The sequence below is a fragment of the Neovison vison genome, chromosome 1 (assembly GCF_020171115.1).
Source record: "Neovison vison isolate M4711 chromosome 1, ASM_NN_V1, whole genome shotgun sequence".
In the NCBI taxonomy this organism is placed as follows: domain Eukaryota; kingdom Metazoa; phylum Chordata; class Mammalia; order Carnivora; family Mustelidae; genus Neogale; species Neogale vison.
Genome location: NC_058091.1, coordinates 146401332 through 146415274, shown reverse-complemented (window position 1 = coordinate 146415274; position 13943 = coordinate 146401332). Strand labels below are relative to the sequence as shown.

The 13943-nt window shown below is 45.5% G+C and overlaps 1 protein-coding gene across 5 annotated transcripts in view; it reads left to right on the top strand.

Moving 5' to 3' along the window:
- Window positions 1-13943, top strand: part of RIPOR2 (RHO family interacting cell polarization regulator 2) — a 213105-nt gene that overhangs the window by 143247 nt on the left and 55915 nt on the right. For all 5 annotated transcript variants that reach the window (XM_044260084.1, XM_044260093.1, XM_044260089.1 and 2 more), the window contains exon 2: window positions 13398-13524. In XM_044260084.1, the coding sequence (XP_044116019.1) occupies window positions 13398-13524 (127 nt within the window). The remainder of the gene's footprint in view (window positions 1-13397; window positions 13525-13943) is intronic.

The following is a 13943-nucleotide window of genomic DNA, read 5'->3' as shown; positions in this document are numbered from 1 at the left end:
GTGTGGATATTTCTTTGTAGGAAGAAGCCATAAACATTCATTCTTTCTTTGCAGTAAATTGTACTGTAAGCTAAGGAAGGCATGTACTTTTTGCTTCATTGCTGTTTTTACAGCTTCAGATGCTCTGGACAAAGCAAAGGAGAGTAAGAAATTCCTAACCAGTTTTGGTATACCCTAAAAAGGAACCTAATTCTGCCTTGTTGAGAATCTAGCTCTACCTAACTGCTTTGCATTCTGATGATAAATTATTTGTTTTTGGCAACCAAAAATAACTCAGCAAATGTTATTCACATGGCTACCTTCTTGGTATGCAGCAGCAAAAACCACAATCCTTATTATAGCTGCTTAATTTGCCAAAATTACCATGCAGAGAACATGTGTCCAGAGGACAAATCTGAAAAGCCACTCAACTCAGAAGCTGCTGGCACATGGTGGCACGTTCCTGCAGAGCCTAACTCGTTAGGATCCCAGAATAGCACCGATGCCAACTTCTTCCAAAACGAACCCATCAGCACAGTTTACTTGAGCCACACTTTGTTTAGTAATAACTCACAAGCTGTCATACCAAACACCCAGATGTAGGGAGACCAAGGTAAAATTATCAGAGGAATGTACTTCAGGGCAGGGAGAATTCAACATGACAGATCAAGTTCTCCCTACGAATACATAATGACTGGAAAATGCCAGTATCCAGCTCGTGTCCTTAGCAAAAACGTTTCTCTGTTTATAGGCTCCTTAAAAAAAATTATGAAGTCTAACGAACATCTCTACACCTTCATCAGACTGTAGTGTGATTGCTCTTTGAGCAGCTGATTCATGTAATGGGTTCACTCCAACTCCAATATCCCTTTATTAATTATTAATTTTCATCATAAATCTGTGCTATGAGAAATCTTTCTATAAACTGAGTTACAGCAATAGCTAACAATAAGCAACTGTGAGCCATCAGAACCCATTATCCTTGGGGCGCCTGAGGGGCTCTGTGGGTTAAGTGTCTGTCTCTTGATCTCAGCCCAGGTCTTGATCTCAGTGCCGGGAGTTCAAGCCCAGCCTACCTAAAACAACAACAGGGGGCGCCTGGGTGGCTCAGTGGGTTAAGCCTCTGCCTTTGGCTCGGGTCATGATCTCAGGGTCCTGGGATGGGGCCCCACATTGGGCTCTCTGCTCGGTGGGGAGTCTGCTTCCCACCCCTTCCTCTCTGCCTGCCTCTCTGCCTGCTTGTGATCTTTCTCTCTCTGTTGAATAAATAAAAAATCTTAAAACAATAACAACAACAGAACACACTGTTGTGTGCAGACTTATAAAAGCCCACGACACAGGCCGTAACCAAGAAAATGATATATGTAAGGTCATGAAAGTGTGTCTTGTTCGCATATGCAACTAGGAACACAGACTGTGAATAATAATGCATATCTTCCCACAAAAATTCTGTACCCTTCCCTCCTCTGGATGAGCCCTCACTAGTTTTTTGGGTATTTGGCTTTTTGTTTTTTGTTGTTGTAGAAAAAAGCCAAGTTAGGGACTCTGGGGGCCAAACCCTGGAAGGAGTCCAGGTGCACTAACTGGGTCTCTTCTTGATTTCCAGCCCCCCAAACCTCCCAGGAGCAGCCCTGCATACCCTTAGGTGTCATTTTCAAATCTATAATAAGATGCCTGAATGCTAAGCTTTTGAAGTGCTGCTTTTAAAAGTGTTGTCATAACAACAGGAATAAAATGACGAAAGTAACTCGAGTTTGAAAGAACTGCTTGAGTTTTAAGTCCATTGTGTCGCCTTCAGGTCGCGAGAGCTTAGTAACCTCCTGCCTTCCTCAGATGAAGGCGTGATCACTTCACTATCCCACAATCGAGGCTTCGGTGTTTGCCATGACGTGATCATCCATCAATTCGGTTTACTTGTTCAGATGGAAAAAAAAGTGAATGGACCATATGCGGTAATATGTCTCAGTTTGATTATGTAAGCCGTATCTGAAAAGCTTTAAGGTAATTTATCCTTTTAGGCGCCTGTCGGCTCAGTCGGTCGAGATCAAGATCAGCTCTTGATCTTGGAGTTGGGAGTTCAAGCCCCACATTTGGTGTTGAGATTACTTAAAAAAAAAAAAAAAAAAAAACTTAGAAAAAACAAGATTATTTATCCTTTCTCCGAGATGAAACATACCACACAGCTTGATTACAAGGCACTTTTCCTTTTCCTACATCTCGTGCTCGTTAATGGATATCAGTGTTCGTCACACGTGCTAGACAAGGGGACAAGCACAGTGTGCATAATTCAGTTTCCCAGCATACTCCTGGGTACTTTCTCCTAGAAACTTCATGGGGTTTTTCTTCTGCTTACGATTTCCAAATATGTAGCTTGGTTCTAGTGAAACAGTAAAAAAATAAGAGCTTACAAAAATGGTAATATCTGTAGAGGCAAATAGCAATAGATGATGTCAGTATCATTTTGATGTTTCTTTGAAGTAGAGAAGCATCACTTGCCGTGAGCTAGAAATTAGTTGCTAAGCTGTAGGGATAAACAGGCCGCCTGCGGGAAAGCCTGAAGGAGTTGAGGGTACCAGGCATGGGGCCATTTTCTTCTCTATCAGGGCGTTGTTTTTAATCTGCTGATCAGAAAGTGAGGCTTTGTGGTGGGTGTATGTTTCTCTCGGCAAGATCAGCCAAGCTATCTTTGGGGACAGTGTTCCCAGGAGGTTTTTTCCCCCTTTTGATAGGCGTGGTTTTTAATATACATATAGGTCATTGGACTTACTATTGCTTATAGCTTCAGCCTCACTGAAGTACAGAACGTTCTTTTCTTCGAACCGGGAAACAGGTGGTCTTGCTTTGCTCCAGAGCCTGCACCACATGAAGGTCCATAAGTATTCTAGACTTGGCATTTCAAGACGAGCTATGACAACATTAGTCAAAATCCACTCAGCCCTCTTACGATTGCAGCTTTATGTCCCGAATTGTTTCTCTTCTTTTTTTTTTTTTAAGATTTTATTTATTTATTTGACAGAAAGAGAGAGAAAGATCACAAGTAGGCAGAGAGGCAGGCAGAGAGAGGAGGGGGAGGCAGGCTCACTGCTGAGCAGAGAGCCAGATGTGGGGCTCGATTCCAGGACCCTGAGATCATGACCTGAGCCGAAGGCAGAGGCTTAACCCACTGAGCCACCCAGGCGCCCTGAATCGTTTCTCTTCTAATTATCACCAGGCCAGCTGCCGCTCCCTGCATTTATTTGATCCACCAGGATAGAAGAAACAGAGTTTTCATTTTCCAGAGGCTGAAATGGTGTCAGTTACCTGCGGGCCCTTGCAACTGATGGTACCAGTGAAGAGATACACTATTAACATTTCTTCTTTACTCTTCAAATGAGTCAGCGAGAATCTTAAAATAGCTTTACCATGCTCTGCTGTCACCACTTTGAGCGGTGACAAAAGAGAGAGAAAGAAGGAAGCAGTCACATCAAATTACTTTATTTCTATAGGTCTCTTCACTTGTAAAATGTATATGGTTTTACCATTAATACATTCCACTTGATTGAGAAAAGTCAGATGCATCGTTCTAGTTAACAGGAGAAACCAGTAGTTCACACGGAGCCTTTTACATACGTTATCTCATTTTTTCCTTGCTACAAATGAGGTGACTTAGATATTGTTGTCCTCGTTTTATTGAGAAAAATTGGAGCCTAGAGGGGACCGGTGACTTGGGTGAAACCTGGATCAGCCCACGTTTTCTATCCTACTCTGTACTAAGAATCAAAGAAGGGGTGTGGAAAGATGGTGCCAACCCTCAGTAGTTTACAGCTTGGTCGAAGAGATGTGATAGTCAAGAGAATAGTTATAATACAAGGGGGTCCCTGAATCTCTGAGTTCCCGCCAGTGATGTGGTGTTTTGCTGTTCATGAGGAAAGACCCCTTAGCCGAACTGCTTAGGAAATACTACAGAGAACAGTTTTCTTTGTGTCAATGAAAGTAATGGGTCAAACTCATCGAATAAGAATCCACGAGTCCATCCTGACAGTGAAGGAATAAACAAACAAATACATGAAAAAGATTAAGGAAAGCTCTTTCTCGTAATAGAGAAAGGTTATTGAGTTTGAAGAGTACCATTCTGCCACTATCATAGTAATACTTGATTTGGGCAAGAACATCAATGGAGGCTGAAACTCCCGAGTCAGAGTAATAAGATATTTGCGTAGCCTCAAAGCACCTCCTCACCAGCCACTTATCAACTGCAGAGGCAAAAATAGTAACTTTCCAGGAGAGAAACCGGCCAACCACGCCCCAACCGAGTGATCAACGTTAACATCACCAGCCATGGGGCCACGTGACTCCTTGTGTCTTCTGATGCAATTCTTTAAAAGGACAATAGTATCACTTATGTGATCACTTATGTCGCTGCCCAAAATGTGGAGCCTATATCTAATTATGAGAAAATGTCAGACAAACCCAAACTAAGAAACACTCTAGATCACAGCTGGCCTGTACCCTAAGAAAGTGTCGATGTCATGAAAGACAAACAAAGGCCAAGGGACCATCCCAGATTAGAGAGAAGGCACATGACAAGAGAGAGACAGTGCACGATTCTGGATCGGCTCCTGTCATGGGGCGGAGGGGTGGCCCGTGGTACGTTACTGGGGACGCCGGGTGAAATTTGAATAAGGTCTGCACATTAGATAATAGTATTATGCTCATGTTTAATTTCCTGATATTAACAGTCCTACTATGGCCATGTAAGTGAATGTCTATGTTCTTTGGAAGTACCCATGGTTGTATTTAAAAGTAAATTTGCATCTTATTTGCAAATTGCTCAATGGGGAAGAGCAAATATACTTGTAAATATGTATATGCAAACTGCCCTCAAATGATTTAGGAAATAATGTGTGTGTGTGTGTGTGTGTGTGTGTGTACATGGGGAGGATGACAAGTAAAATGTGACAGACATCAACAAATAACGAATCTGGACAAAGGATATAGGAGAACTTTTTGCACTTTTTTTTTTTTACCACTTCTCTGTAAGCTTTAAATTATTTCAAAATCACATTTTTTTAAGTTGGTTTTTGAGCTATGCTTCCCAACCACTCATGTGTTTAGTCCTTATCGGTGTTTAAAGTAGCACTGTTTTATAATTATCTAAAAATTGCTATATTCAGAAAGATGCTGAGTTTCCAGCTTTGTAGCTTTTACCTCTCCAGATCATTCCCGTCCTGGAGGTAGCCACTTTTACCTCTTTTATGAAACTTCTGGTGGCCCCTGTCTCCCTGATCTTCCTCTCTATGGAGAGAAGTTTGTAGCTTGGTTGAAGAGAGAAAATATTCAGGAAAATCGTTATAATACAGGTGGATCCCTGAATCTGTGAGTTCTCAGGGGTGATGCTCTAGATTTTACATTATTACTAACAGCGAGACTTCTTAAGCACTTACTACATACCAGGCATTTTTGGTATGTTTGCTCATTGGCAAACATATGTTTGCTCATTGGCACATCACAAAAATCCTCTAAGGGTTTGTCCTTTATATAAATGAGGACCCTGGGGTTCAGAAAAGTAACATATTGAAAGTTCCAACAACCATTAAGTGTCCAGCCCGGACTGAGCCCAGATTCCCGTCCTCTCTACCCTGCTGCTTTCCTGGAGCCGGAGACCTAGGTCCCACTCCTTGCTATTCCCCACATCACCGATTGTTTCCCACCTGCTTAGGTATGGCCGTATCTTCCTCTCCAGTTACATTATGAAGGCTGGTTAAAGCAGAGATCCGTTTGGGTTCTCTTTGGATCTTGGACGATGGTCGAAGCCTGCCAATGCTGAGTACACCCCATATGTGTACTTCATTATGTCTCGATTGAGAGAAATAATCCCAGTTCCCAGAGATTCTGAAGATGAATTTCTTTCCATTTCTCCCAAGTTCATTGAACTTTACCTTCTAGAAAGCACTCCTAGATTCTAGGTATGTTTTCAGGCAGACATCCTACCATCTGCAGGAATGATGAGAAGTCAGGTTTCAGAGATGTCTGAGTAGCCTTGCAGTTGTAACCCTGAATGATGCCTTGATCTCAGCTAGACCTCATAATCCTTGCCTGTTAACACAGGGAGAAAATACTACTCCCATTCTACGGACACCAGATTGGAGATCCACCAAGTTTGGGACTCACCCAAGAGGCCATGTTGGCTCTTCTGTCTCTTGAGGAATGAGGCCACTCTGGGTTCTATAGATTTCTGTATCCATCCAGGTCACTTCTTAGTGTCGCGTGTCATGCATGCACTTATTATCTGGTTAACAACGTTGGCAGCCGAGAAGCAAATATTAGCATTGACTTCATTTATTTTAAAGCAGTATGTTACAAAAAATAGCCAATGACTTAAATATATCTACTTTTTTTTTTTAAAGATTAGTCAACTTCTGTAATAGGTACCTTGCAACCATATAATAAGCAGACACCTATTTTTAGGATTCATCTTAAATAATCATTTAGCATAGCAGGCTATTTACATCTGGCCCACATGCCTCTTTCAGACAACTGAATTATACTTCTGCCCTTGACCAAGCTGTGGGGGAGCATAAACAGGATGGCACCATTAGGAAGCAGAGCCGAGGAGCACAAAGCGGGCATGCAGAAGTGACTCAGAAGATGCAGGGGTGGGGGAGCTGCGTGCAGCATCCTACACGGCCTCGGGATCAAATCACGAAGCCATCACCTCTCAGGTGGTTGGTCATTGATTCAGCCTTTCCCTTTTCAAGTCCTGGTTTCTTCGCACTTCCTCTGGCAGAAGGAATGGTGACTTTCTCTAAAAATGACTTTTGAATAGCTTTATTGATATAGAATTCGCATACTGTGAAATTCATTCATCCCGAGCGTACAGTTTAGGTCTTAGGAAGTGTGTAGTTGTCTGACCATGACCAGAGCGCAGTTTTAGCATGACCCCACGGCCCCTCAAAGGTGTCTCCTGCCCCTGTGCCTGCTCCCCTCCTTGGCACCAAGCAAACCCTGGCATTGATGAGAGCATTTGTCACCTTTGCCGGCGTGTTGCCCCAGCCACCTTCCACCTGACCTGCTGGTCATCGTCCCATCTCAGAGGATTGGTCTCGGTCTCACTTCTGGGGAGAGTATAGCTTTGAAACTGTGGCGACTGTTGGTTTTTAAGTAGACCCTCTCCTCTCATGAGAAATGCTTTGGTGAGAACAGAGATACCTCCATTGGCATCATTCAGAAATCTCAGATGTGTCATATTTCCTATCATTGTTGGGAATCTTCCAGAATTACCCATATGTGTTCTTAACCAGAAGATTTGATTAAATAAACAGAGTAAAGCACCCTAAAAGCCTTTCTCTTCGAGGGTTAGGGCAACGTCATGAGCTTTGGAGTCCCGCGACTGAAGCAGGAGCTAATGCTCATTGTTCCCTCATTTCCCAAAGAGAAACCCTGGTGTCACCCTTGCAGGGTCCCCCTTGCCTTTGGGCACATCTTTAAATCAGAAATAAAAAGCATGTATCATATAGACTGGTTGGATTTCCTTTTACTTTCCAAAGGAGCACACGAACTCTGGGGTAGAACTAAGTTTCCTTTTAAAGATAGTTTAAGGAAAAGGCTCATTTATAAACCCCTCGACATGGCCCTAAAAAAGAATCTGATAAAAATAAGCAGGATACAAAATTTGGCATGGATTATGTTCCAAATCTTTATGTTTTAAATGGAAAGGAGAGACTCGAGGAATACGAAATACACCGAAATTCTACTGGTGGTTGTCCTCGGGTGACGGAGCAGGCTGGTTCTCTCTCACCGTCTCTGTCCTGCCTTCTTTCCACTTCTTTTGTCTTTTCCTGATACAGCAGAGTGCTTTTATGCTTAGAAAAACTCAAAATAACCCAATAATTCCCACTTCCGCCAACGAACCTCAGTATACTTTAACGGTCATCTTCACATTCCTTCTAGCAGATGAGACCGTCTGTCCATTTCCTTTATGGGTGAATCCATGCCTCTCTGAATTAGTCGGCATGGAGACTTGCCGGATGGAGGTCAGCCTGTGACTGGGTTCTCGGGGTCCTTACCATAGCAGCCCTAACCTCGCGGGGCCCCAAGAGGAACGGACTCAGTCTGGGGTGGGGGGGCGGGTTCCAGCTCGAGCCAGTCAAACTCCCAAGAACGGACAAGGCTGCTGATAAAAATACAGTGGAACACAGACCTGTGACCAGGACTGAGCTTTTCAAAGGTTTTTCTTCCTCTTTTATGACTTCTGTTGGGAGTGTAACGAAGGGCTGCTGAGCCATAAAAGCCCTCATCACCTGCCACACAAGCAACTCTCTGGGGGTGGTTTCTACCACTCATTCATTTCTTCTTGACAGTTGGCCAGCCGCTACGCTCCCCAGAGAGCCGGCTCTAACCCCCCACTCTGAATTACACTCAGATGTGCACATTCTGTTTCCGGTCTAAACACGGCAGGAGACCCGCTGGAGGGAGGGAGGGAGGAAGGGGGTGTCCTTGATCCCCTGGCCTCTTTTTATCTGCCTCAGCCCCTTCCCCAGACCCTGCCATCCCCAGGCTCTGTGCCCTTCTTCAAAAGCTGTCTGCTGATTGGCGGAGCTACCTTCTAATTTAAACAAACTCGAGGACTTTCTGTCCAGGGGTGGCAGTCCCTAGCACCCACGGAGGCCCAGGGCACCTGTATCCCTGCGTTAGGATGTGTGAAACCCAAAAGCCCCTGGTCTGTACTGGGATCCTATCACTGTGCACCAGAGGAGGAAGCCATAGGATTCATTGCAGAAACAGCCGAGAGAAACAGCTGGGGCCTTCTGGCTTGTTTTTCTAAGAGGCTCCGCTCCAAACGAACTGGAGGGCGTGTTTAAGTCAAGGTTCTTGGGATTCTTTCCAGAGGAGTTCCGTCCTTCTCATAGATTGGTGAGGTGGGAGAGCTGCCTGGTAAAACCTCTGGGTCTCTTGGGACAAAGCACAGCTAGGAGCAGACCCCCAGCTTGATCAGAGGCCTGAGAATTTGTGACACCAACCACATTATTTCTTAGAAATCATATTTCTCCTTTGCAAGCCTTCTAAATGTACACAACAATGTAAATATACTTGCTACCCAACACTTAACCAGGTATGTTCTTTTTTTTTTTGTCCTTTTATAAATTGAAGCATCATTGGCAAGCAATAGCCTATGAATTTCAGGGGTACATCACAGCAAGTCCCCATTTTTCCACATTATGAAGTGACCCCCAGGATAAGTCTTATTGCCATCTGTCCCATCATATGTACTCTTTTGTGCGACGTTCTTTTTCCTCCAGTCCTAACTTGGGGCAGCTCCAAATGTCTGCAATTCCTAAAAAGATTTTTGCATGGCGGGGCACCCAGGTGGCTCAGTCACTGAAGTGTCTGCCTTTGGCTCAGGTTATGATCCCGGGGCCCTGGGATCGAGCCTCGCGTCGGGATCCCTGCTCATCTGGGAAGTCTGTTCCTCCGTCTCCCTCTGCCCCCGTCTTTCTCTCTCTCTCTATCTCCAATAAATAAATAAGTAAAATCTAAAATATATATATATATATTCTGCATCATACAAATCATACATAAATATATTTCCTTTATGAAAATGAATACAAACATTAAAAGATGGCTGACCCCTCTGTTCCCCTGCTCCATAGACAGTCTTACGGACGTTTTCTGAACTTTTATATTCCACGCACACGATTGTATGTTGTTCTGTTTGTAACACTCCTGGTGTCACACTCTGTTTTGTTCTGCAATTTGTCCTCGGATCTTTCTACGTAGGTCTATTGACTTTAAAACTGCCACAGAAGATCCTGTCCCATGGTTTTGCTGTAGCGTACTGACCATTGCCCGAAAGATTAGCGTGCCTATCCTGTCCGTTTCTCCACTGCTGCATTGCCTGTCGTGAGCAACCCCGTAGAGGCCCCTTGGTGAACTTGAGTCTTTGTCTACAGGACAGACCAAAGAGTAGATGTGCTGCTCTAAAGGATCCCTATGTTTTACTTCTCGAACACATGCTGCCAAATTACCCTCCAGACTTTGGGTACCGCTTTCTACCCCTAAGGACAATGATACTGCCGTTCCACTGTGGTCCTTTTTTTCCAGTGAAGGCTTTTAGGCCAAAGGAGCATCCACTGTTAAGATGTAAATTGCTCCGAGGAAATGACTGGTTTTAAGTCTTTAAAGCCTTGAAAGGCAACTGTGTCGTTTTGGGGGTGGTTTGGCTGGATGCTGGGAACACCGCATCCGTGGGATTTCTAGGAAGCCAGGAAGGAGCCTGTAGACTTAGCTGACTCATTGGCCCGAGGTGGGAGTGGAGTCACCAGAAAGGTGATAACAGAGCGTCTGTGGGAGAGCTTGTAAGTGGGAAGGAGATGGGAGAGCTGGAAGACGGGTCTGGGTCTGGAAGAACTGGGGGAACTAACCCTGCTTCAGAATTAAGGGTGTGGACGGGGCACGTGTGTGATTACTCTCGTTCCTAAGACCTCCTCCTCTGTCTACCCCGTCCCCACTTTCTCCCTTCCTCCAGGAGCCTATGTGTAGGGACTGCACACACTAGTTTTATGACTCTCCTGGGGCAGCAGGGCAGCCTCCAGGAGAATGGACCTGCAGGCTAGAGATCTCAGCCTAAACCAGCTCTCAGCCAAATTCTTTCTCGCTAATGATCATTAGAGACCAGAAAGGCTCATTCCTACCATCATCCATTCAGCCTCTAAGTATCATGAAAAGCTTCTCAGGGTTTTATCCATCCCAAAGCATTTCACATTCTGAGAACCTTGGGCAAAGGTTTGTTTTAGGCTCATGACCTTTCCTTATCTATCACTTAACTAAGGAAGAAGGTGAATCATCCTGCCATCTGGTTGGTATGTTTTACTTGCTCACTGTTCAATTCATTTAACAAGACAGTTAAACTTTGCAAACAGAGGCTTATTTAAAACTGAGTAGTCCTTTATAAAAGTTGGATTTGAGAAATTGTAGCAGATTATTTTAACTGAAGTTTTAAAGTTTCAAAAAAAATCGAAAATTTCAGCCAACATCACCCCCCCCCTTTTTTTTAAGATTTTATTTTTTTGAGAAAGAGAGCTCAAGTGAGTTCACAAGTAGGCAGAGTGGCAGGCAGAGGCAGAGGGAGAAGCAGGCTCCCATTGAGCCGGGAGCCTGATGAGGGGCTCGATCCCAGGATCCTGGGATTATGACCTGAGCTGAAGGCAGACCCTTAGCCAACTGAGCCACCCAGGCGCCCCCCTGCTCCCTTTTCTTTGCTGAGACTAAGAATCACCTGAGGGCCTTTTCAAAGTCTGGATCCCCACGTGGCACTCTGCATTAGTTAAACTGAATGCCTGGGAAAGGGGAGCCAGAGGCCCGTAGTGGAAACTACCAAGCCAATGGATAAGAGAAAAAAATCTTTTTGGCTTAAAAATTCCTAGGAAGTACAAGATATCTGTGCCATTAAGATATTTTAAATGCTTTCATTCTTTTCCTGTGGTCAAAGAACTCCATAATGCAACAGTAGATCGAGTGAACAGTAATTTACAAAATGAGATACAACACTAATAAAACTTGCCACATTTCGGAACACCTGGGTGGCTCAGTCAGTTGAGCCTGCGACTCCTGATCTCTGCTCAGGTCTTGATCTCTTGGTCATCAGTTCAAGCCTGAACTGGGCTCCACGCTGGGCGTGGCACCTAGTTGAAAAAAAATTTTTTTTGCAAATTTAAACCTTATGGTGCATTTTTGTTTATAACACGAGTACAGAAATAACACAAACTGTAGCGTCTTCTTGATGTTCATGACAAGTTTGCATGTAGACACAAAGGTCGCTCAGGCATGCTTTCTGCACCTGAGCAGTGGACAGACCTCTTCGTAAGCGGCCAAGGGCACTTAGGAGAACCTCATTAAGTCCTGCATTTTGTCCTGCCACTGGTGCACTAGATGCGAACTTTACTGCGCTCACACGCTTCCACTTTATCAGTTTGAAAATTCTAAGGAATGCCTGCAAAACTTAAACTCACCCCCAGCCCCTCCCAAGGCTGGAATGGAAGGGGTGGGACACCAAGCCCAGTCCCATCCAGGTCAGAGCTCGAGCTGGCTGCCTCCTGCAGGGCTGGCTGGGCTGGGAGTGACTCAGCACCTGTGCATTGCAAGAATGCCTGCAGAGCCCAGAGCCATTCTTCTGGGGGGCAGGGGAGGGAATGAGGGGATTTAACAACCAGCCACCCCCTGGGGGAGGGGCCCTCCGTTCTCTCTCTGGGGAAGCAACTCAGGCCAACCTCCTTCCTTTGCTGAGCTGCCAGGAGTAGCATTGAGTAAGGCCTGGCTGGGGGTGGGGGGGGGGCTCTTCCCTCACACTCTGGCATCCTATCCTATCTCCTGGCACATCTGGATAGACGGGAAGTTCTGCGGCCGTGTCTCTTAGCTGCTTAGCTTGCTTCCTGGCTGGGTCCTTCGAGGACAGTGGTTGATGCCTTCACAAGGGCCAGTATGGTGTTTGCCCACCTTGGAAGCCCTCAGCCTGGACAGTAGCTGCCTCCCCCGCCCCTGGGAGCCTGCTCCTCGACTGCCCCCGGCTCTGGGCTGAGGGTCCCTGCTAAGACAATGTGCTTCCAGTGCACCTGACCTAGGGGCATAGAGTTCCCATACAGCTCAGACCCTTCCTTTGGGGGAAATGACCTTGGACTCGCCTCCCGCCAAAGCTGTGTTTGGACAGTCCCTCTTAGTCGTATGTGGGGAGTTGAGACAAGAGCCAAGCAAGCGGGCAGAATGGGGTGGGTGCTCCCCACCGTCTTCCCCTCGCCCTCGGTCCCTGTGCTCGGATGTGCGTATCTTCAGAACCTGACATGAGCCCTTGCAGGAGGATCTCTGTACTCGCTTCCTTCCGGGAGGCCACGATAGTGTGCGATCCTATCTGAGACTTAAGGGTAGAGAAAAGGAGAGCCCGTTGAAGTAAATTCACCTCTAAAGAAACCTAGTGTTTTCAGCCATCTGGCTTCTCAGTGTCAGATTCTCCCCTGAGATTGGACTGGGTTTTGAACGTGATTCAGGACCTGGCTGACGCTTTGACTTGACCTATTTGTGTGTTTCTGCTGTTGTTTTTCTTGTTGAACAGAGGTAAACATTCCAAAGTGTTCATGTATTTGGACTTTGTCTTAAATATATATATAGAGATAGATAGATAATAGATAGATCTATATCTATCCCTGAAAAGAAACCTAAACCTAAAATGACCAATAATTGTGTACAGTTTCTATCTATTTCTGTCTCAGGAGGTGGTATCTTTTTTTTCTTCACCTGAGAGCTGAACCCTTTGGCTTGAAAAGAGCAGGTTGTAGGACCTAATGGTCTCATGACTCACCTCACCTCACCTTTGCCATTGTTGACAAGCGGAGTGTTTTTTCTGTCTGGACCTGCCTGTAATTTGCCCTAATCTTTCCACTCTCTTCCAGGACTACCAGCCAGACTCCCAGAAATCATGTTGGTAGGATCCCAGTCCTTCTCGCCTGGGGGCCCCAATGGGATCATCAGAAGCCAGTCCTTCGCGGGGTTCAGCGGCCTGCAGGAGAGACGGTCCAGGCAAGTCGGGTGTGGTTCTGTCCTGGGATGTGGCTCGAGAAGGACGTGAGCTCATGCCCTCAAGAGGATCTGTGAGCGTGCAAAACTCTCTCTCTCTCTCTCACACACACACACACACAATAAGATTATTTAAATTTCTTTCATGGAGAAGATGTAATGTACCAAACATTAGGTGCTGTAGTTTCTTTTCTGTCATCTAGGATTCCTCCTGCCAAGCAGATGGCTGAGGATTTGGGGTAAACTAGCAGTTTGAGCGCCTGGCTCTCCCCACCCCCAGCCTTTGGTCCGCACGTTTCCCACTGCAGGCCCGCTGGGGAGACTGTGTTTGCTCTATGGTTGTGCGGTGGGGAAGGACAGCCTCTGCAGAGCGGCTCTGGGAAACAGATGTCCTTCAGAAACAGGATTGGGAAAGTCAGTCC